Source organism: Carcharhinus amblyrhynchos, chromosome 21, assembly GCF_965287045.1.
Source record: "Carcharhinus amblyrhynchos chromosome 21, sCarAmb.v2.hapA, whole genome shotgun sequence".
Taxonomy (NCBI): Eukaryota; Metazoa; Chordata; class Chondrichthyes; order Carcharhiniformes; family Carcharhinidae; genus Carcharhinus; species Carcharhinus amblyrhynchos.
In genome coordinates, this window is record NC_137344.1 from 32,040,253 (window position 1) to 32,063,183 (window position 22,931).

The following is a 22,931-nucleotide window of genomic DNA, read 5'->3' on the forward strand; positions in this document are numbered from 1 at the left end:
TCCTATAAGATCATGGCTGACCATACACTTCAGTGCTTTTTTTCCCCACACTATCCTCATATCCCTTTATGTCACCACTGTTTAAAATCTGTCAATCTCTGCTTTAAACACACTCAGTGACTGAACTTCCACAGCCTACTTTGTCATAGAGAAATCCAAAGATTCACAATCCTCTGACTAAAAATATTCCCCTCATCTCGGTCACCCTCCTTTTCTTCAAATTGTGCCTCCTGGTTCTAGATCTCCCAAACAAAGGAAACACCTTCCCTGAATTGACCCTGACCATCCTTTTAAGTTTTTTTTGTAGGTTGCATAGAATCTTAGAACCACTGTACTGCAGAAGGAGGCCTTTCAGCCCATCGAGTCTGCACCCGACTACAATCCCACTCAGACCCTATCCTGTAACTCTACATATTTACCCTGCTAATCTCCCTGACACTGAGGTCAATTTATCAGGGCCAATCAACCTAAGCTGCTTATCTTTGGAGTGTGGGAGGAAACCGGAGCATCCAAAGGAAACCCACACAGGCATGGGGAGAATGTACAAACTCCACACAGACAGTGGTCCAAGGCCAGAATTGAAGCTGGGCCCCTGGTGCTGTGAGGCAGCAGTACTAACCACTGCTGCCCCTCTCATTCTTTGAAACTCTAGAGAATAGGCTGTTTTCCCAGTGTCTCTTCATAGGACTTCATTGGACTAATTGACATCAACAGTATACCATTTTTATTTTTACTCATCGGTTTAAAACTTTATTAAACAACATAAATCTTTAACTTTATGCATCGTTGAATTACTGTATGCCATACCCAAAGGATTTAATTTGCCATTAAAAACTGAGTGAGGATTCTCTCATTATCTTTGAGTCAGCCCGATGGAGGTGGTTAGCACTGCTGCCTCACAGCGCCAGGGACCTGGGGTTCAATTCCGGCCTCAGGTGACTGTCCGTGTGGAGTTTGAACGTTCTCCCCATGTCTGCCTGTGTTTCCTCCGGATGCTCCGGTTTCCTCCACTGTCCAAAGCTGTGCCGGTTAGGCGGATTGGGCCATGCAAAATTGCTCCTTTGTGTCTCAAGGTCTGTAGGTTAAGGGGATTAGCAGGGTCGGTGGTGGGCTAGGGTAATGTGCTCTGTCGGAGAGTCGGTGCAGACTTGATAAGCCCAATGGCCTCTTTCTGCACTGTAGGGATTCTGAGTCCCCCATGATCCTTCATCCTGTTCTGACTGTTGACGAGAGATTCTGCATTTTCAGTAGCATTCTGTCACTAACATTTTAACACAAAATAACGGGTTTGGGAGAGTTTTTGACTGCACCTTCCACTGATCAGATATCCTTCTTCTCCCCTTTCAGACATATTATGATGAAAATTCTTGTACTTTTTATTTGAGTTAAACCTTTGGAAGAATGTCAAATTCCAATGTTCAAGTGTCACTTTAATTGGGTTTTTTTTCAGCAAACCTTGGCTACTTTTGTGCTTTTTAGAATTCATGTTCAAAACAGCCTCTTTTCTCAGATAGTTATTAAAGGTTGAGAGTGGAAAAAGGCCAGTTAAACTCAGTCGCTCATCAGGTGACCTCAACCCAATACACGGCTGTCCACAGTGGAAAAACTGTCTCAGAATTTTACGAACTGAATGCCGATGGCAGAATGGAAATGGAAGAGGATGTAAGGCCAGCCCTGCTAACAATGGGACCACACTGCCTCCCACAACGACCTCGACAACACCCACTTCTTGCAAGGACTCTATTCTCCCAATTTTTCCACCTCTGACACATCTGCTTTGATGATGCCACCATCCATACCTGTGCTCCTTTTTCCTCAACCTGCTCTGTGATTGACAAGGTCCATCGGATTTCCTGCACTTCTGCTCTCACCTTTTCCCTTTCCTCCCAGCACCACAATATTCAGCGTCACCTTCTACCCCACCAGCTTCCCTATTCGTGGATCATCCTCTGTCTTTTTTTTATTAATGTCACAAGTAGGCTTACATTAACACTGCAATGCAATTACTATGAAAATCCCCTAGTTGCCACGCTCCAGCACCTATTTGGGTACACTAAGGGAGAACTTAGCATGGCCAACGCACCTAACCAGCATGTATTTGGACCGTGGGAGGAAATTGGAGCACCTGGAGACATGGGGAGAATGTGTAGCCTTCGTACAGAGAGTGACCCAAGCTAGGAATTGAATCTGGGGCCCTGGCTCTGAGAGGCAGCAGTGCTAACCACTGGGCCGTACCACTTCCACTTAATGATCAAATAGATCTCCTTTCCTTTTTTAGCATTCTGAAGGGACCGTCCTACCTATCCCTTGAAAACCACCCCCCACCCCCGCCCCACGCCACACCCCAGTCCAATCTTCACTCACCCCTGTTTGACTGCTGACATGATGTGGGTATGCCTGCGTTGGACTGGCGTAAACACAGTAAAAAGTCTGACAACACCAGGTTTTAGTCCAACCGATTTATTTGATAATAGACTCACAAGCTTTCGGGGTTAGTCCCTTCGTCAGGTGACGAAGGAACTAACTCCGAAAGCTTGTGAGTCTATTATCAAATAAATCGGTTGGACTAAAACCTGGTGTTGTCAGACATTTTACTGTGACTGCTGACAACCAGTACGCAGTGCGTTGATTGGACACCTCTGGAAATTATTGCCCTAAAATCTGAGAAACAAGTTGATTATTAAAAATGGACAGCAAAGATTGATGGTGTATCAAGATGTCATTATGAACAAGCTACAAATCACATTAATAACAACATTTAGCACATCTTTTCTCACCTTTAGATTCCTTTACTTGTTATGATTTTTTAAAATGTTCTTTAATACATTCAATTGATTCTTTTTATTCTTGTTCTGCTGTGCACTGAGGCAAAGATTTAATAACTTAGCAACACATGAAGCATCAGCCTAAAACTATTCTGTTTAAAATTCAGTTTGAAAGTGTGGGAAACTAATTTATTTCAAATGCTTGACTTGGTTTTTAAACGTCAAAAGATGCCACATCACTTGTTGAATTACCACCTCACGTTTTAACTGTACTTTGTGTGGGATTTTGAGAAGGTCATGTATTTAAACTGCAGCCCTCTTCACACCTTGTGTTGAGCGAATGCGGTCTGAGCTATTTTCTCCCCTGTTGCATGTGTAGGTTGACTGACTCGGCAAGTGAGAGGAAGGTATGTGGGTGACCACCACAAAAATCCGTTCCACCTGCTAAAGTTTTCCAGTACAGCTTGATTTTGGCAGCACTCGTGGGGAGAGGAATCGAAGTAACAGATCAGGACAGTGACCTTTCACCAGAATGTCACAGATGATGCCAGACCTGTCAAGAGTTGCCAGCATTTTCTGTTTTAATTTCCAATTTCCAGCGCTCCTCAGATGTTGCTTTGGCAGAGGCTTTCTCCAAAATATATTGAACAGACTCATTCTTGTGGTACAGCACCAAAGCTTATTTGAGTTAAATATTATTCAGCACATGGTGACCCTGCAATATCAGTTGCATTTTTGTGTTACAGAATGAACCCTGCAACGTGATTGAGGGCTATTTCCAGGAAGTGGTTGCTATCACGGAGCAGTCTTGTTTATCATCAGAGGAGGTGACAACAGCCCAGAAGAAACACATTAGCAAGTTGCAACAACTTTACCAGACGATACTTAGCTCTGCACACCAAGGTAGACGAGAACCGCTAGTTAATTCATTACACCATCTGACAAAGTATACTGAAGAATATACTGCAAGGGCAGCATGGTGGCACGGTGGTGAGCACTGCTGCCTCAGAGTGCCAGAAATCCGGGTTCCATTCCTGTCTCGGATCACTGTCTGTGTGGAGTTTGCACATTCTCCCTGTGTCTGCGTGGGTTTCCTCCCACGTTCCAAAGATTAGGTTGATTGATCATGCTAAGTTTCCCATAGTCTCAGGTGGATTAGCAGGGTAAACACATGGGAATACAGGGATAGAGCTTGGATGGGATTGTGTCTGGTGCAGGCTTGATAGGTCAAATGGCCTCCTCCTGCACTGTATGGATTCTTATCAAAAAAAAGGTTAAGGTTGATGAACTGGAATTCACTTAAAACTTTCACAGCTTGAGACTAATGAATATAGGAATTGGAGCAAGCTGTGAAATGGCGTGACACAATGAAAATGGTAACCCAACTCAGCTGTCAGAGTAAGTGGACCAACTTAGGGTATCCAGACCAGGATCAAGACTATAATTCCAAATACAATAACAAACAATAGAAACCTACTTTTTTTGGCTCTCGTGGCCTTTAGAGAATGGTGAAGCCAGCAGCAACCATGGTGGACAGATCCCAGCAGTGACACCACGGAATAGCCCCATAAATTACTAGGGCCATGATTTGACTGCAGAGGAGCAAAATAGAGAGGAAAATATATATCTTTCAGAATAGAGATTTAAAAGCTCCCAACAGCAAATTTCCAAACTATATTGATGTTGAAATCACTGTCCAAACACTTCCTGTATTGTATGGCTTTCTTTTAATCATTCATGGGATGTGGGCATTGCAAGCAAAGCCAGCACTTATTGCCTAACCCAATTGGTGAATTGAGAAATTGGTGGTGAGTTGCCTTCTTGAACCACTGCAGTTCATGAATGTTACTTGCCACTTATCAGCCCAAGTCTTAATGTTGCAGTTATGGTTTCTTGCAAACATGAACTGCTTCCTTATCTGAGGAGTTGCAACTTGTGCTGAATGCTGTGCCATCATCAGCGATCATCCCCAACCTGACCTTATGATATAGGGTAGATCATTGATGAAGCAGCTGAATATGGTTGGAAATAGGACACTGCTCCAAGGAATTCCTGAAACAATGTCCGAGGGTTGAAATGATTAGTCTCCAATATCCACAACCAACTTCCTTTGACTCCAGCCAGTGGAGAGTTCCCTCTGATCCCCACTGACTTCAATTTTACCAGAACTCCTTGATGGCACACTGGGTCAAAAGCTATCTGAGATGGACGATGCACTTTATTATCGTAGATTGTTGCAAATGCTTCAGCCTTGTCTTTTACACTGACGTGCTGGGCTCTCCCATCATTCAGTTTTGGGATGTTCATGAAGCCCTTCCCCCTTTTGCTGTTTGCCCACTTCCACTACTGTTCACAACTGGTTGTGGTAGGGCTGCAGATCTTTGATTTGATTATTTTCTCTACAATGCTTATCGAGGGATATCCAATTATAGAAACCCAAAATTCAAGAGGAGGCATTCAGTTAATTGACTCTGCCCCGACTGCAATCCCACCCAGGCCCTATCCCCATTACCCCATGCATTTACCCTACCTAGTTCCCCAACACTAAGGGGCAATTTAGCATGGCCAATCCACCTAAGCTGCACAACTTCAGATTGTGGGAGGAAACCAGAGCACCCGGAGGAAACCTACGCAGATATTGGGTGAATGTGCAAACTCCACACAGACAGTGACACAAGCCGAGAATTGAACCTGGGTCCCTGGTGCTGTGAGACAGCAGTGCTAACCACTGTGCCATCGTGCCTCATTAAGCATTCGCAGTCATGTTAAGCGTTTATATACCTGTGTCTGTAACCATTTCTAAAATAGATCTTTTATTTGCATTACAAATGATCACACGATGTGAGAACATCGCATATTGAAGCAGTTTTTTTTTTAATTGGTGTTTTAGCGCCGCCTTCAAATAACAGGCTGCAGAATATTCTCCTGCCAAAACCAGATATCAGTTTTTTTATGTGGAAAGAAGACGACCTACTCTGTGAGTGTATTTTGTTCTAACGCTCTTATGCCTATAATAGGATTCTGAAATGTATTGTGCATACTTGGTTTTTACAAAAATGATTTCATGCAACATTCCGAATTACTATGAGTCCTTTCCATTTTCAAATATACAAATAAGAAAATGTTTATAATATGGTGAAGAAATATATAATGATTGAAATGTAAAGATGGAGATTTTTTTATCTTCTATTTTACACATGTAGGACGTTGCTGTGTGACAAATTTATCTTGGAAGGGAATTTGACGTAGGAATTAGGAGTAGGAGCTTATCCTCCAAACTTGTATGTTCGTTTGTTAGGAGTAGGCCAGTCGGCCCTTCCAACCTGCTCCGCCACTCAATAAGATCATGGCTGATCTGATTGTAACCTCAAGAATCTATTAGCTCTACCTTAAAAATATTCAAAGACGGAAGAGAGTTCCAAAGACTTATGACCCTGTAAGAGAGAAAAATGCTCACCTTCATTTTAAATGGGTGACCCCCTTGTTAGAATCATAGATACCAGAGAAATGATGTAAAATGGAAGGGGGCCATTTGACTCAGCTTGTCCACGCTGACCCAAAGACATCCAGGTGCTCTTTCTAATCCCGTCTTCCTGCCCATGCCCCATGGTCATGTTTTTGAACAATGACCCTTAGTTCTAGATGCTCCCACAAGAGCAAACATCCTTTCCACATCCACCCTGTCACTATACCTCAGGATATGTTTCAATCAAATCGCTTCCTATTCTTCTAAAATCTAGGCGATCCAAGTCTAGCCATTCCAATCTTCATCATAAGACTACCCTCCCAATCCAGGTATTACTCCAGTAAACCTTCTCTGAACTGCATCCATTGCATTTGAATCCTTTCTTAAATAAGGACACCAGCACTGTACACAGATATTGTTTCACCTGTATAACTGAAGCGTAAGTTCTCTACTTTTATATTCAATTCCCCTTGCAATAAACAAGCACATTCTATTAACTTTGCTAATTACTTGTTGTACCTTTTGTGATACATGCACTAGGACAGCCAGACCACTCTGCATCTCATAACTCTGCAATCTCTCACCAGTTAGACAGTATCCTTCTTTTATATTCTTCCTGCCAAAATGGACAATTTCATATTTTCCCACAGTATACTCCTTTTGCCAGATCTTTACCCATTTAATTAATGTATTTATATCCTGTTGTAGCCTGCATATGTCCTTTTTGCATCTTAATTTCCTACCTATCTTTGTGACATCAGTAAATTTAACAATCATACTTGCAATCTCTTCATCCAATTTATTTAGATATTTGTTTAGATAAATTGGAAACACTTGAGGTCCAGCTCTGATCCCTGTGGCACACCGCTTATTACACCTTGTCAACTAGAAAATGACTGGTTTATGCCTACTCTCTGTTTACTGTTAGCTAGCCAATCTCCTATCCATGCTAATATGTTACCCCCAAATCATGGGCTCTTTTTCCTCATAGTAATCTTTGATGTGGCATTTTATTAACTGCCTTCTGAAAATCAAAGTTTAGTCCACCCACCACTTTCTCTCAATCCATAGCAAGTCTTAGTGCTTCAATAAAGTGGCTAAATATGATTTCTCTTTCACAAAACCATGTTGACTCTGTCTGTTTTCCTTAAAGTGCCCTGCTGTAACTTCTTTCGTAATGGCTTTGAACATTTTCCCTATATCAGATGTTAAGCTTAGAGTTTCCTACTTCTATCTCTCTCCTATTTTGAATAAAGGAGTTACATTTGCTCTTGTCCAGTGTAATGGAACCTTCCCCAAATCCAGGGAATTTTGGAAAAGTAAAACCAACGCATTAGCATTTTCACCAGCCACTTCTTTTAAGACCCTACTATGCAGTCCACCTGGACCTGGAGATTTGTCAACCCATAAATCCAACAATTTGCTCAGTACCGTTTCCCTGGTGATTGTAATTTTCTTGAGTTCCTCCCTCCCTGCCATTTCTGAAAATGAATAAAGTTCACTTAACAAGGCTAAGGAATAGGTCAATAGAGAAACAGCGGCAGACAAAGCAGCCCTGACTCATTTGGAAGTCCTCTATAGCATTCTGACCATGACAGCACCATAAGAGTCGCGATTGTTTAATTTGGCCCTACATATTTATTGCTGGAACATGATGAACTCAGAAGCTACGACGACAGCATGCTAGTTTTCGGCAACCTTCAGTCTTATATACAATAGCAGCATTGAAGTTTCACAAATCACTTCTGGACGTTTTGGAGCACTTCCCAAAACAAAATGTGGGATTTGCTTTTGTCGAGAAATTCAAATAGTGAGCTAAATGTCACATTTTGGGCTTGATAAAGCTATGTGATAATTGTTGTCTGCCGGAAACCTATTGGGTGGAAGTTTCCCATCCCGCCCACCATGGTAATTGTAGCTGGCGGGACAGGCCCATGTTAATGTCCATCTACCTTTGTCTCAGTTTCCTCCTATCCCAGCAAGCAACAAGGTTAATTTTGTGACAACTCAGTATACATATATTTGTCTATGACAATTTTGCCATTTAATATATAAAAAAATTGCTAATATTTTATGTTGATAACATATGCAACTGCATGTCAACTTCAGTGTTTTGCCTCTCACTCATACTGTTATATATCTTTTCAGGGAAGGAGCTGGTGCAGTTTGTTAAAAATCGATTTGAAGGCAGCCAGGAGATCATTAACAGTGACTCTGACAACTCTGAGATGAGTGAGCCAACGGACTGCCCTAACTTTGAGCAAACAAGATATTCGGTTCTGTCAACAGACAGTGGTATCGTCAGAGACTGTGGAGATCCACCCCTGTTAAATGATTGCCTCCTGCAGGTGGCATCTGAAAAAGAGCCAAGCAAGTTGTCCAGAAGGTGCGGCATGAAGAAGAAAAGTCATCATTCACAGGACACACTGATCCTTTCGGACATTTACGATAATACAGCAACAGGGGCTGATATCAAACTTCAGCGCAAGTTTGGCTGTGGTATGACGTTAGCTAACTTCAAGCAACAGAAGCCTTACACTGCACGCGTTATGGTGATTGGGGATGATTGCATTTTGGGAAAATTAGCAAAGGCTTTTCTTTCTTTGAGGTAAATCTTTGGACAATTGATCACAGTTTATATTACAAAATAAGAAAAGTTCCCCTTTTTAGATGCTATCCAACATCTGCATTTGGCTTTATTCTACTTCATATTTCTATCAATTTTCCTGTTAAACTTTATAGTGGTTTGCATTAAAGTGGCAGTGTGTCATCTTGTAAATCAATAATTGGCTCCTTGTTCTTTCAGATAAGCATTTTCACCTCATTAATTTCTTCCCTCAAATGTAGCTTTGTGCCATGTCCTGGTTCTATAATCTTGTGGTATTCTCGGACACCTCATACAATTAACAATGAATGTCAGTAGACTATTTGCCTGTTGTGAGCATCAGAATCCAGTTCAGTCCTAATTTCCCTGATGTCCATTCATGCACACTTTGCGGGTGAAGCCAATGGAAAGTCATCAGGAGTGGAAGTTCGGTTTCTTCATGAGCTTTCTCAGCTGAGCCCCACTTGAGTAGAAGTTAACTACCCTTCTCCCCCACCACCTCCTGCACCCAAAGTAGTGTCACCCAGCTGAGGCATAACATTATTTTTAAGTTCATTTTTGTCTGATGGGTTCACATGCGGCACAATTAGTCCCAGAGTGAAATTATAGCACAATCCAGAATTCTGATTAGCACAGTGCCAAGGACCAGGGTATGATTCCAGCCTTGGGTGACTGTGGAGTTTGCACGTGCTTCCTGTGTCAGTGGGGGTTTCCTCCGGGTGCTCCGGTTTCCTCCCGCAGTCCAAAGATGTGCAGGTTGGGTGGATTGGCCGTGCTCAATTGCCCCTCAGTATCCCAAGATATGTAGGTTAGGGGATTAAAGGAGTAAATACATGGGGTTAAAGGTGAAAGGTGAGCAGGAGGGCCTGGGTAAGGTGTTCTGTCAGAGAGTCAGTACAAACTCGATGGGCTGAATGACCTCTTCAAAATTGTAGAGATTCTATAATTCAAGGTGACTGTTTGGCAGAACCATTGTCGGACCTGTGCCATCTTAAAGTCTCAAATACACCGTGACTCAGGAATGTTTTATGATGCTTTATTATCTTTTCCAATTAGCAATGCTACAGATATATTCCACATATTAACAATTCCTCTCCTAAAGTCATCTTGATACTTCAAGAGCTTCAACTAAAGCTTACATTTTTAACTGTGTTCGTAACTTTTGTGGAAACATGGCAAACTTTGTCATCCCTTTGGTCTCTGTTTATGTTATTGGATGTAGTTTCATGACTTAAGGCTGCCAAGTGCCTATGACTCTATGACTCTAAGCGATTGCATTAAAAATCTTCACAAAGTAAAATAATCCAGATTTATTAAAACAAATAATAATACTGAACTCAAAATGATTATGGACACCGGGCTATTCCTTAACACAATGACAGAAATATTTTACTTTCATTCTTTACTTAGGAAAAGAGAAACAAGAAGATCTTTTCTGACCAAAAAACTAAACTTGCATTTCTACTATATCCCCGTTATGAATGAGAAGCAGGATGCAGTATCTGCTGGCAAGGTGTGTGTCTGAACTGTTTATCAATTATTATTTCCTGTAAGATTAATTCTAATCTCCTGATCGGTCCCTACTAACTATATGGTGGATGATATCATACAGTTGACTCTGAATAAACCAGAATTGTTTGTAAATTTGATGTTTTGAAATCCTTTGATTAATTTGAGGGCTGTGATCATGTGCTTTCTAAATGCAAGTCTTCTATTGTCATTAAGTTTGTTTTATTGTTAAAAAATTCTGCTTTTCATGTAAAAATTAGTCTCTATGTTTAAATTAGGAATTAATCCTAGAATCATAGAATCCTACAGTGCAGAAAGAGACCCTTCGGCCCATCAAGTCTGCACCAACCACAATGCCACCCAGGCCCTACCCCCATATCTTACCCGCTAACCCCTCTAACCTGCACATCCCGGGACACTAACAGGCAATTTTAGCATGGCCAATCAACCTAACCGGCACATCTTTGGACTATGGGAGGAAACCGGAGCACCCGGAGGAAACCCACGCAGACACGAGGAGAATGTGCAGACTCCACACAGACAGTGACCCGAGCTGGGAATCGAACCCAGGTCCCTGGAGCTGTGAAGCAGCAGTGCTAACCACTGTGCTACCGTGCTGCCCTCTTCATATTCCAATGTTGTTGGTAAAAAATATTGCCTCGGACATGAAGTAGTTGAAAGGAACGGTGTTGTAAACAGTTACTAAATGACCAGTTATTTTTTCCGACTTTTAAAAATTAGTTGTACTATCGGTATCTATGAAAAGATAATAGTGAAAGTCTTTTTAAATACTTTGTTTTTTAGGTCATCCCTTTATTGCATAATGACCTTTCATGTGAGATGTCCAGGTATTTGGGTAGTATTGATCCGTGGTATAACAGCAACATCAGCAGCCTACGCAAGATGATACCGGAACTGGCTAGAATGGTAAGAGCAATTCAGATTTCATCCTTAATGATGTGCAGTATGAAGTAAAAGGTTGTAGGAGAAAAAAATGTAGCTGGCTACCTGTAAATTGTACGTTGGTGGATATTTCATTTTATTCTGAGGATAAACGGTGACTGCTGTGCTCATAGAATAGAATCATAGAATCGCTACACCGTAGAAGAGGCCATTCAGTCCATCGAGTCTGCATTGACTGTCTGACAGAGCATCCCACCCAGGATCTCTCCTCCACCCAATCCCCATAATTCCACACAGGAACTTTCAAACGGTTATTGGATAGGCACGTGGAGCACTTCAGAATTATAGGGAGTGGGACAGCTTGATCTTGAGTTTGGGCATAGTCAGGCACAACATCAAGGGCTGAAGGGCCTGTACTGTTCTATGTTCTAATTACCATAGCTAATCCATCTAACCTACATATCTCGGTGAAAATTTAGCATGGCCAATCCACCTAACCCGCACACGTTTGGACTCATACATAGGGGAGCAGGCTGAAACTGTGATTGTTGTTTGAAGGTCCACAATATTTCATGCGTCTCTCTGTAAATTCCTTGCAGTGCTAATGTAAGCCTACTAACAAATAAAATAAGTGTGTACCTGTGCAAAGACCGGGAGTGGGGCAGGGAGGCAGATTTTCCAGCCACACTTGCCCCCAAGATCAGAAAATCCCGCCCGAGGTCAACGAACCTTTGCATGTTCTGTGTCCCATCCAGTACGATTCCCGTGGTGGTCAGGACAGGAAAATTCCACCCTGGGCTCCAGTTCTCTCCTTCGCCACCTGACTGTCCAAATTCTAACATTACTCGCATGTGAACACAACCCTTGCATGAGTAGCCTTTGAGACTGTGGCCTTTTGCAGCATCATCAGAATGTGGAGTCTGTACTAGTACCAAGTCCTAATATCAGCAGACTGAATTCTAAATCATTGTAGTAGGTGGATTGCAGTGAATTCTCTCGGTAATACTGACAATATTTTTTGAACAGGTTAACAAATCTGTTACAATAGCATTCGTTTACAATTATTGTTAAAGGTGATTTCTAGCCCATAATAATTTTAAACTGTTTCATTATTTTCACGGAATATTGGTCCCTTGTGTAAGCTGCAGTGGAGTGAAATCACACTGCAATTTTTACATTCACTTGTCATAAAAGAAATTTCTGTATTTTAACATGGGCATTATCTTTTGTTTAAAGGAATTAATATTTCCATTCAATTTCCCCTTTAAACAGTTTCATATTAATTTAAATCACCCAAGCAGTTTCACCAGATCAGTTCTGAGTCAGTTGTTTGTTGATACAGCATTTGTTATGCGTAGCGTTTAAGGTAATGTTAAAAGTCTGAGCTGCTAGTATCTTCTTGATCAAAAGGCTATTTCATAATAGCCAAAGAACCAGTTCTGGCAGGCCACAGCTGTGTGACACAGGACCCCAAACCCCTCTGCAAGCATCATGGTGACCCCCCCCCCCCAAACACACGTAAGGGGAACCCCCAATGAGGGGCCCTAGAAGGTAAGCCCCTGGCACAGCTCCCTGGCACTGCCAGGTTGGCAATGCCAGAGTGCCAGGGATTGTGCCAGGACACTGTCCAAGTATGACCTCTCCCTCTGAGGACTATACTTAACTTATACCTGTTGACTGCCTAGTTTTTCTGTATGTGTTGTAACCCTCGCTGGTGTGACATTACATAACGGTCTATGAAAAAATGGTGTGGATATTCAGTGAGGGAGGAACTAAAGCAAGGGAAGCCCTTTCATTATATTTAAATACATTGCAATTTATTCAAGAGAGGTTCCTGCCCAAAATGCCACCAGCGAGGGGAATGGAAAACAAGATCTCACTGGTGAGAATCTAGTTTTCCAAAGCTTGCGAGATTTTTTGCCCACATCGCTGTTCGTGCTCACGGCGAATGCAGATACAAAATTGCCCCCGATGTCCACAACACAAAAATAATGCAAAAGCTTTAAAATTAATCATTTAAATGCATTTCATGTCTTGAGGCTTTTGACTTTCAAGTATTTTAAACCTGTTGAAAAATAACAAATAAAGAATTGTATTTCCATTTCTAGCCTGTTTTTAAGCTAACAGATATAACCACTTCCCGCAGACAGCGTCATTTGGACAACAGTCCGGTGCGGACCCGTTTGTTGTGGATGTCACGACTTACTATGTACGAATGGCATATCAGCCTGTTTACTTCCAAATCTACAGTGTAACAGTGAGTACTCCAAGTGATATATTTTAATGAGTTACAGAATTCTTAAATCACAGTTCTGTTACGTTGACCCAAATTTGAACAGTGAGGATGCTGAGCGAGAGAAATATTTCAAAATGATATTCTTTTCATAGACAGTTATATTTTGTAGCGTGGTCATCTGGATTGGTGTACAGTGCCATATTTTACCTCAAGTTGTGATAACTGGATTTCTGCAATATAATCTTGTTAGCTAAGGCTCCTGTGAGTGACTGACTGCATTTGTGCTGAGCAGGAATGATTCAATTTCACTTTACTAAATGCTTCTGTGCATCTGTTAGTCTATTCAAGCATCCACAGCAAAGCCCCCTTCTGAATAGGGTGCCTAATTTGAGTATAAGTTCTTTCAAATGGAGATTGGAAGGATGTTAGTTTAGCTTTGTGAACTATTCTTTCCATTTAAGATATTCAGAGCGAATTCCTGCACAGTGATTAGCACTGCTGCCTCTCAGCACCAGGGACCAAGGTTCATTTCCCAGCTTGGGTCACTATCTATGTGGAGTCTGCACGTTCTCCCTGTGTCTATGTGGGTTTCCTCTGGATGCTCTGGTTTCCTCCCACAGTCCAAAAGACATGAGGGTTAGATGCATTGGCCATGCTAAATTCTCCCTCTGCGTACCCAAGCAGGTGCCGGAGTGTAGCGACTAGGGGATTTTCACAGTAACTTCATTGCAGTATTAATGTAAGCCTACTTGTGACTAATAAATAAACTTTATAAATGTCATTGATGCTTTCTTAGTTAAGGGCAAAGTGGAAAAGCTCAGTGAAATCGTATTGGTTATAATTAAATGTAACGTCTCTTTCTGTGTCACAGTTTACTTTTACAGATGAGACAGTTGAATGTGTGGATGATGTTTTTCTCATTCAGCTTGTTGCAGACCTTCCTGAACTAAAGTGTCCCAAAGGTGAGTTACTTATGAGAAAATATTGGACACCTTGTTGCTATAATAAGATTATTAATGTGTTTACACATTGTAGAGAAGTGGTAGGCAACCTAGGCTAGTCTCCTTCATCTCAAAGGACTGCATGATTGAAATTGGGCTTATTAACTAACCATGACCCCATGAATAAGATTAAGTACATTTATTACACATCAAATATTTCATAACCAGTTATAGAAAATGCTCCGTCATTCATATATTGATAAAACTGTCATCAACTTCAAATGGTAAAAACAGAAATATTTAGGCTTTGGACACAAAGGAAGCACCCAGTTCTCACAGTCAATGTTGTGAGCAATCAGCATGCACCTCACTTCACTTGCCCCGGCTCTACACTTCAGTCATACCAGTAGGAAAAAAACTATGCAGATGGAAATCAGCAAAATGTACCAACCCTGCACATGGGCAACGGTCAACAAAAATTCTCATAGGCCACACTCAGAGCCCAAATGAGTTGCATGTCGCCCCCGGGCCGCAGTTTGCCCACCACTGTGATCAGATGGAGGAAGGTGGTGATGTAGTCCGATGTCACTGGACTAGCAATCCAGAAATCCAGGCTGATACTCTGATGACATTGGTTCAAATCCAGCTACAGCAGCTGATGATTTAAATTCACTTCAATTCATAAAATCTGGAACTGAAAGTTGTCTCCTTAATGGTGAGCACGACAACTATCATCGATTGTCATGAAAACCCGTCTGCTTCACAAAAGTCCTTTAGGGAAGGAAATCTATCATCTTTATCTGGTCTGACCTAAATGTGATTCCAGATCCAAAGCAATGTGGTTTCTCTGAACTGCCCTTTGAAATGGATTAGCAAATCACTCAGTCCAAGGCCTTTTGGCTAAGATCAAGTGTAGTATCGACATGCTGCACTTGGTTGAAGTCATTAGGTTACATTTCAGCTTCATTTGAAGCAATTTTTTAAAGCGGCATCTCGGCCATTTGGCTAAGATGCAAATAAGATCAAGCCCTGGAGGCGGAGCTACACCTACTCCAGTCAGCTTGGATCATGTAGATCAAACCCAAGACAGGAGGTGAGAGCCCTGTCTTGTCAGCTTGGATCGGGAATGTCCCAACTTGTTGGGACTCTGAATTGGGTTTAATTTGACTTGATTGGATTGGAATAAAGTTTAAAAAAAATTAAAAAAAATTAGGGATGGGAAACAAATGCTGGATTGGTGACGCCCATATCCCGTGAAAGAGTAAAAAATAGACAGCTGGTGCATTTCACTGTGTTGCAGTGCTCCATTTATATATTTTTGAACACCAGTTTAATGTGCTTAAATCAAGATATACTGTGGGAATAGTTGTAAGCTGTTACTATGAGCAAGATTTCACTTTCACAAGTTTTATCTTTGCTTGGTTTTAATATTACAATTCAACTTAATCTCATTTTTTTAATGATGTCAGACACAAAAGTTTCTGATTAATAAGGAAATTCTGATTGATAAGGGAATTAAGGGTTATGGGGAGCAGGCGGGTAAGTGGAACTGATCCACTTCAGATCGGCCATGATCTTATTGAATGGCGGGGCAGGCTCGAAGGGCTAGATGGCCTACTCCTGCTCCTATTTCTTATGTTCTTAAAATCTGTCTGAAATGCAGAGAAGAAAGAAGTGAATTGACTTGGTATGGATTAGAAAACGGAGACAGATTTGCAGGGACGACAAGGTGGCAGAGTGGTTAGCATTGCTGCCTCACAGCGTCAGTGACCCAGGTTCATTTCCCAGCTTGGGTCACTTGTCTGTGTTTGCACGTGCTTCCCGTGTCTAGGTTTCCTCCAGGTGCTCTGGTTTCCTCCCACAGCCCAAAGATATGCAAATTAGCTGCATTGGTGATGCTAAATTCTCCCTCAGTGTACCCAAACATGTGCCGCAGTGGGGCAACTAGGGGATTTTCACATAACTTTGTTGCAGTGTTAATGTAAGCTGATTTGTGACTAATAAATAAATAAACTTTAATCTGTTACATGGCAATTTTCTTTCAGTTAATTTTTCACTCATTACCAGTGTATTTGCATTGTACATTGCTGGCAATGCCACCTACTGATAGAAAGAGAACAATGGTGATGGTGTTTTGTTGATTAAGTGACCAATTAACAGCAATTACAGGAAAACATATGACCAAGTGCCAGATACTTTCTGGGTCTATTTTGATCAGGGGTCTGATTAATTCTGAGAACATTAGTACAAATTATTTTCAGTTTAGAATCAATTGAAATATATGTTCTGCTTTTTAATACCACAGAAGTATCAAAAAGTTTTTTAAAAATTTCGTGGGCGTCACCGGCTGGCCAGCATTTAGGAAATTTTCACAGTGACTTCATTGCAGTGTGAATCTAAGCCTACTTGCGACTAATAAACTTTAACTTTATTTATTGCTCATCCTTAGTTGCCCTTGTTCAGAGGCTTGTGGTTGGCATTCTCTGCCAAGGGTCATCATTCTTGACCCTCCATCCCTGTCTGACCACCTTTTTGAGAACCATCTCACTTGGTGCACCATTCTTCAGATGATATGAACAAACAATCTGCTGCTAAACATATACCAAATCCGCTCCTGGTATATTCCAGCATGTTCTTGAGTGATTAGACTGATATATAAACAGTGTGCTGTGCACTGCTGCATCTTTTGGAGTTCTTCTTAACCAAGATGTGACTCCTGGCAGTAAAGTAATATATCGCTCGTGACACAACATTGTGATATAGAGAAACTTTAATCAGGCAGATAAATGAAACATCATCAGCTATCAAGTGATATATTTTGAGCACAATCGGTATTGTAAACAAATGTAGATTTAAACTTGTCAGAAGTTTTTTTGTGAAAGATGTGGCCCTTGGTTATTTATGTTTAGCATTGTTACCTTTCTAGTGACTATTCAATTTCATACAATGATGATAAGAACAGCTTCACAATATTCTTACAGAGGGCACATTGACACGGAAAAGGGCGACATCAGATGGAACGTGGATACAAATTGCAGTGACATACAAAAAGGTAAGAATCAAAACATCATAGCCAATCAACAGCTGTTCATAGAATTATAGAATCCCTTTGTACAGAAGGAGGCCATTCAGCCCATCGAGTCTGTACCAACCACAATCCCATCCAGGCCCTATTCCCGTAACCCTCATTCACCCTGATAATAGGCTCAATTTAGATGGCCGATCAACCTAACCCGTACATCTTTGGACTGTGGGAGGAAACTGGAGCACTCGGAGGCAACCCACGCCGACACGGGGAAAAAATGCAAACTCCACACAGACAGTGACCCGAGGTTGGAATTGAACCCAGGTCCCTGGCGCTTTGAGGCAGCAGTGCTAACCTTTGGGCCACCGTGCTGCCCCCTGTTGTGCTGATCACATTGTGTGCAATTAGCTCAATGTTGTTGTGCTGATTTTTAAAAAAGCAGGCATTAAGATATCTGCAAAATAAAATCTATAACGTAATGAAGAATACTGATGGCCAAAACATTGTGTGATTTCAACAGGAAATTAGATATACTCTTGCAGCTAAAGGGATGTGGAGGGGAAGGCAGAATCAGGATAATGAATGGCAGAGCAGGCTCAAAGGGTCGAACGGCCTACTCCAGCTCCTATTTTCGATGTTTCTAAATGTGGAAAATGGTGACATTATGGTTACATTGCGATAGGAGTGATCCTATATTTCCAGCATTTACAGGGAGCACAAGTCAGAGACATGGGACTACCACGTGTTAACTCAATCATTGACCCACACTCCCAGGAGGTGGTTTCCAGCCGAAAGGACAGGATCACCTCCCGCATGATCAGAATCTTTAATTATAACCTAAAGAAAGGAATATAGGTAATAGGCCATGAAGAAGAAAATAGCATTTCAACATAGTAAATGTGAGGTGTGTAAGATTGTGTAGACAGTCATTATTCTGGTAAGGAAGACTATTAATGCGATTCCCTTATGATTTAGATAATTGCGCACAAGGTGATTTGCTTTTATACAACTGATTTTACATTAATAAATTCCCACATCAATGAATTGGCAGGAGATTGCATTGAGGAGATAGTTTCATATCACTAGACATTTCCGCCAAGAAAGTGAACCAAATGGCACCATTTACTGGGAGTAGTTGGCTCTGACAGATCCAATATGGAATGTGGTACGTCTGTTCTCACTCCACACTGAGTGTCACATGCCAGGCAGGTTAGGGCACTCTGGAGTCACCCAGGTCACACAGCTGAAACTGGGATTTGACCCATTTCCTTGAGAAATCTACAGCATAGTGCGAGTTTCTCACACTCAGTCACAGAGTTTTACAGCACATAAAGAGGCCCTAAAGTTTAAAAAAAAAAGTTTATTTATTAGTGTCACAAGTAGGCATGAAGGTACTATGAAAATTCCCTAGTTGCCACACTCCGGCGCCTGTTTGGGTACACTGAGGGAGAATTTAGCATGGCCAGTGCACCTAAGGCACACATCTTTTGGATTGTGGGAGAAAACTGGAGCACCCGGAGGGAACGCATGCCAACATAGGGAGAACGTGCAGTCGCCACACAGACGATGACCCAAACTGGGAATCGAACCCAGGTCACTAGCACTGTGAGGCAGCAGTGCTAACCACTGTGCCACTCTACCACCCTTTGGCCCATTGTTTCTGCATCAGCCATCAAGCACCTATCTATCTATTTTAATCTCATTTGCCAGCACTTGGTCCATAGCCATGTGTGCTATGGTGTTTCAATGCTTCTTAAATGTTGTGAGGACTCCTTTGGGTTTCTCACTCGCTAGTTATTTGCCTGATATCTTTGTGCTCAGGAACAAATCCAATCCCAATGCACATGCTATAACCCCTGCCTCTTTCTATAAGAGGAGCCCAGAGGCTACACTAAAACTGGCAGCCAGTTTACTGATGGATGGGACAGATGGAAAGTCACTGGCCTTCACAATCCACTGTCTCCCCTACAACTGCCAAACACTTACATCACAAACCTGACGCAACTAATATATTCACCATGTTGGTGTGAGCAGGCAGGGTGAAATCCACTTTGAACCAATCTGCTGCTTCCTCCTGACAGCAAGTCATGTCTGATCACAGATTGTGTCTTCAGTGAGAGATTACCATAAGAGACAGAGAACAATAACTCAGCTGAAACTGAGTGAGCTGCTGCTGCCAGTCCCTTGTCTCCTCCTCCTGGACTCACCACCAGTCCAGTATTAGTCTGTGGGCTGATTGACTTCATGGCGAATGCACCGCCACCCAGGGTGTGACTGGAACCCCTCAGAGAAACTCCACAAAATGTTCATTTTCATTAAATCAACTGAAGTAAAAATGGGTACGTTTCTATAGCAAGCAGGCAAGCTGTAACACTGCTTTCATACACAGCTGGGAAGTCTACCCTAATGTGGAGAAAAAGCCACTTCATACCAAAGGAATAACTGATTCATTATTGACATCGCTCAAACCAATTTCAAGCCCGTGAGACAAGATTTTAACTCATTCCGAGACTGGCAATAGAATGGACATCAGGTCCTAGTCTTAATAAAAGCAAATTACTGCGGAAGCTGGGGAATCTGAAACCAAAAGGGAAAATGCTGAAAAATCTCAGCAGGTCTGGCAGCATCTGAAAGGAGAGAAAAGAAAAGAGTTCAGACAACCCTTTGTCAAAGGATCATGTGGACTTAAAGCTTTGACAAAGGGTCAAGTGGACTCAAAACGTCAGCTCTTTTCTCTCCTTACAGAAGCTGCCAGACCTGCTGAGATTTTCCAGCGTTTTCTCTTCTGGGCCCGACTCTTTATTGTTTGTCGAACATATCCAAATTCACAGGAGACGCTGTGACTGATATTTTCTATTCGTTGTCATTGCAGATTGCTCTGAGCAGCAGGGAAAGCACAAAGAAGTTTACAAGTCGTTGCACTGGTTTGGTGATGAAAGCGATTCCTTCAAATGAGACTGAAGGTATGATAAGAATCTATTTGCTGCAGCCATGAGTTGGTTTGCAGTTCAGTTTCTTGATTTTCTTTGTACTGGTTATACAGATGTATTAAGACCCTGATGCTTCTCATGTTTGTAGCTGCTTGACTTTAGAATTAGTTAATTTAAATATTATAATCACCTCTTCCAGCTCCGTTTCAATGGTGTCACATGCAGTTCAACAGCAAAACATCTGCAGGCGAGCTGTCCCCAGTTCTCTCCCATTTTTTCCTCGAGAGGTGGTGTAAAAAAAAGTTTGGAAATCCTGACCAACGTATGGGCCTTGAAGTTGGTTCTCGGCAATTTTAAAATTATTCAACAAAAGTGCATGACAACTATTCCCCCACAGAACGTCCAGCAGATCACATCTATCAGTTTAAAACTTGTAGTTATTTTTGCCACTGAATCTCGAAAATTGTTGCAGTTGCCAAGGAAACATGAAAATCAGGTACCGATGTCAAACCATAGAATCCCTACAGTGCAGTAGGAGACCATTCGGCCCATTTGAGTCTGCAGCAATTCTCTAAAGAGCATCTTACCAAGGACCACCCCTTCCCCCCAGCGCCACCCTATCCTCTTAACCCTGCATATTTACTATGGCTAATCCACCTAACCTACACATCTTTAGAATGTGGGAGGAAACCGGAGCACCTGCAGGAAACCCACACAGACATGAGGAGAATGTGCAAACTCCACACAATCATCCAAGGCTGGAATTGAACCTGGGTCCCTGGTGCTGTGAAGCAGCAGTGCCAACCACTGTGCAGCCCAAACAATCAATTGTTTGCTTTCTATAATGCCATCTGCAATTTACTATTAACCTCTTGTTGTATTTAAATTTAATCTCGTGGCCTCAGTGTGTGTCTTTAATCTTGCACAGTTGAACAAAACCTATTTCTTCTGTCGCAGCCTGAGTAATTCTGATTCACTTGCACTTCCTTCCATTTGGTCTACTGTTTTCGTTGCTCCCAATGCATCTTCTCTACAATAAGAACATAAGAAATAGGAGCAGGAGTAGGCCATCTAGCCCTTCGAGCCTGCCCCGCCATTCAATAAGATCATGGCTGATCTGTCGTGGCTCAGTTCCACATTCCCGCCCTCTCCCCATAACCCTTAATCCCCTCTCTTATCAAAAACCCATCAACCCACGTCTTAAAAATATTTAGCGAGGTAGCCTCCACCACTTCAACGGGCAGAGAATTCCAGAGATTCACCACCCTTTGAGTGAAGAAGTTCCTCCTCAACTCCGTTCTAAACCACCCCCCCTTTATCTTGAGGCTGTGTCCCCTAGTCCTACTGTCCTTTCTGAGCGGGAAGAGTCTCTCCACCTCTATCCTATCCATCCCATTCATCATCTTATACGTCTCAACGAGATCTCCCCTCATTCTTCTAAACTCTAACGAGTACAGGCCTAGTTTATTCAGCCTCTCCTCATAGCTCAACCCCCTCAACTCCGGTATCAGCCTAGTAAACCTCCTCTGCACTCCCTCCAAGGCCAAAATATCCTTGCGTAAGTACGGTGCCCAAAACTGCACACAGTACTCCAGCTGCGGCCTCACCAATGCCCTATACAGCCACAGCAAGACCTCCCTACTTTTATATTCAATCCCCCTCGCTATGAAGGCCAGCATCCCATTCGCCTTCCTGACCACCTGATGCACCTGCAGGCTGGGTTTTTGCGACTCATACACAAGGACCCCAAGGTCCCTCTGCACCGTCGCTTGCTGCAGTTTTTCGCCACGTAAGTAATAATCCTTCCTACCATTATTCCTACCAAAGTGGACCACCTCGCACTTGCCAACATTAAATTCCATTTGCCATTTCCTGGCCCATTCGCCCAGCCTATCTAGATCCTTCTGTAGACTCTCCACACCCTCCGCACAATTTGCCGTTCCACCAATCTTGGTGTCATCAGCAAATTTCGACACCCTACACTCGGTTCCCTCCTCCAGATCATCTATATAAATGGTAAATAGCTGAGGCCCCAGCACCGACCCCTGGGGCACTCCACTAGTCACCATCCGCCAATCCGAATAGCACCCATTGACCCCCACTCTCTGCCTCCTATTTGACAACCAATCCTCTATCCACGCTAACACCCTACCCCCAACTCTAAAAGCAGACTGGGTGACCGCTTTGCGGAACACTTTCGTTCAGGCCACAAGCATGACCCCACTCTTACTTTTGCTTGTCATTTTAACTCAGCACCTTGATCTCCTGCCCACATGTCCATCCTTGGCCTGCTGCAATGCTCCAGTGAAGCCCAAAGCAATTGAGCACACACATGGGGGACTCAGTGGTGAGTTTGATAACTTCAGACTGACCTTTCTCCTCCATCTTAAATCCCTATTTATAAATATTCCAGACGTGTAGTGTATCAGTGCAGCCCCCGTCCCGTCCCCTCCCCTCCCACACCAGGCCACATATCTTTTGCTCTAAAGGTTGCTGCTATGTGTTGCAATTTACACTTCAATATCTAACACATTCTACCTTTCTTCAGGTT

General features: G+C 42.4%; 1 protein-coding gene across 3 annotated transcripts in view; it reads left to right on the top strand.

The window, feature by feature from the left end:
* pik3r6 (phosphoinositide-3-kinase regulatory subunit 6) overlaps window positions 1-22,931 on the top strand; it is a 93,420-nt gene that overhangs the window by 64,674 nt on the left and 5,815 nt on the right. For all 3 annotated transcript variants that reach the window (XM_080208930.1, XM_080208931.1, XM_080208932.1), the window contains 9 exons: window positions 3,512-3,668; window positions 5,656-5,742; window positions 8,380-8,839; window positions 10,247-10,349; window positions 11,150-11,272; window positions 13,395-13,505; window positions 14,356-14,446; window positions 17,407-17,477; window positions 20,323-20,413. In XM_080208930.1, the coding sequence (XP_080065056.1) occupies window positions 3,512-3,668; window positions 5,656-5,742; window positions 8,380-8,839; window positions 10,247-10,349; window positions 11,150-11,272; window positions 13,395-13,505; window positions 14,356-14,446; window positions 17,407-17,477; window positions 20,323-20,413 (1,294 nt within the window). The remainder of the gene's footprint in view (window positions 1-3,511; window positions 3,669-5,655; window positions 5,743-8,379; window positions 8,840-10,246; window positions 10,350-11,149; window positions 11,273-13,394; window positions 13,506-14,355; window positions 14,447-17,406; window positions 17,478-20,322; window positions 20,414-22,931) is intronic.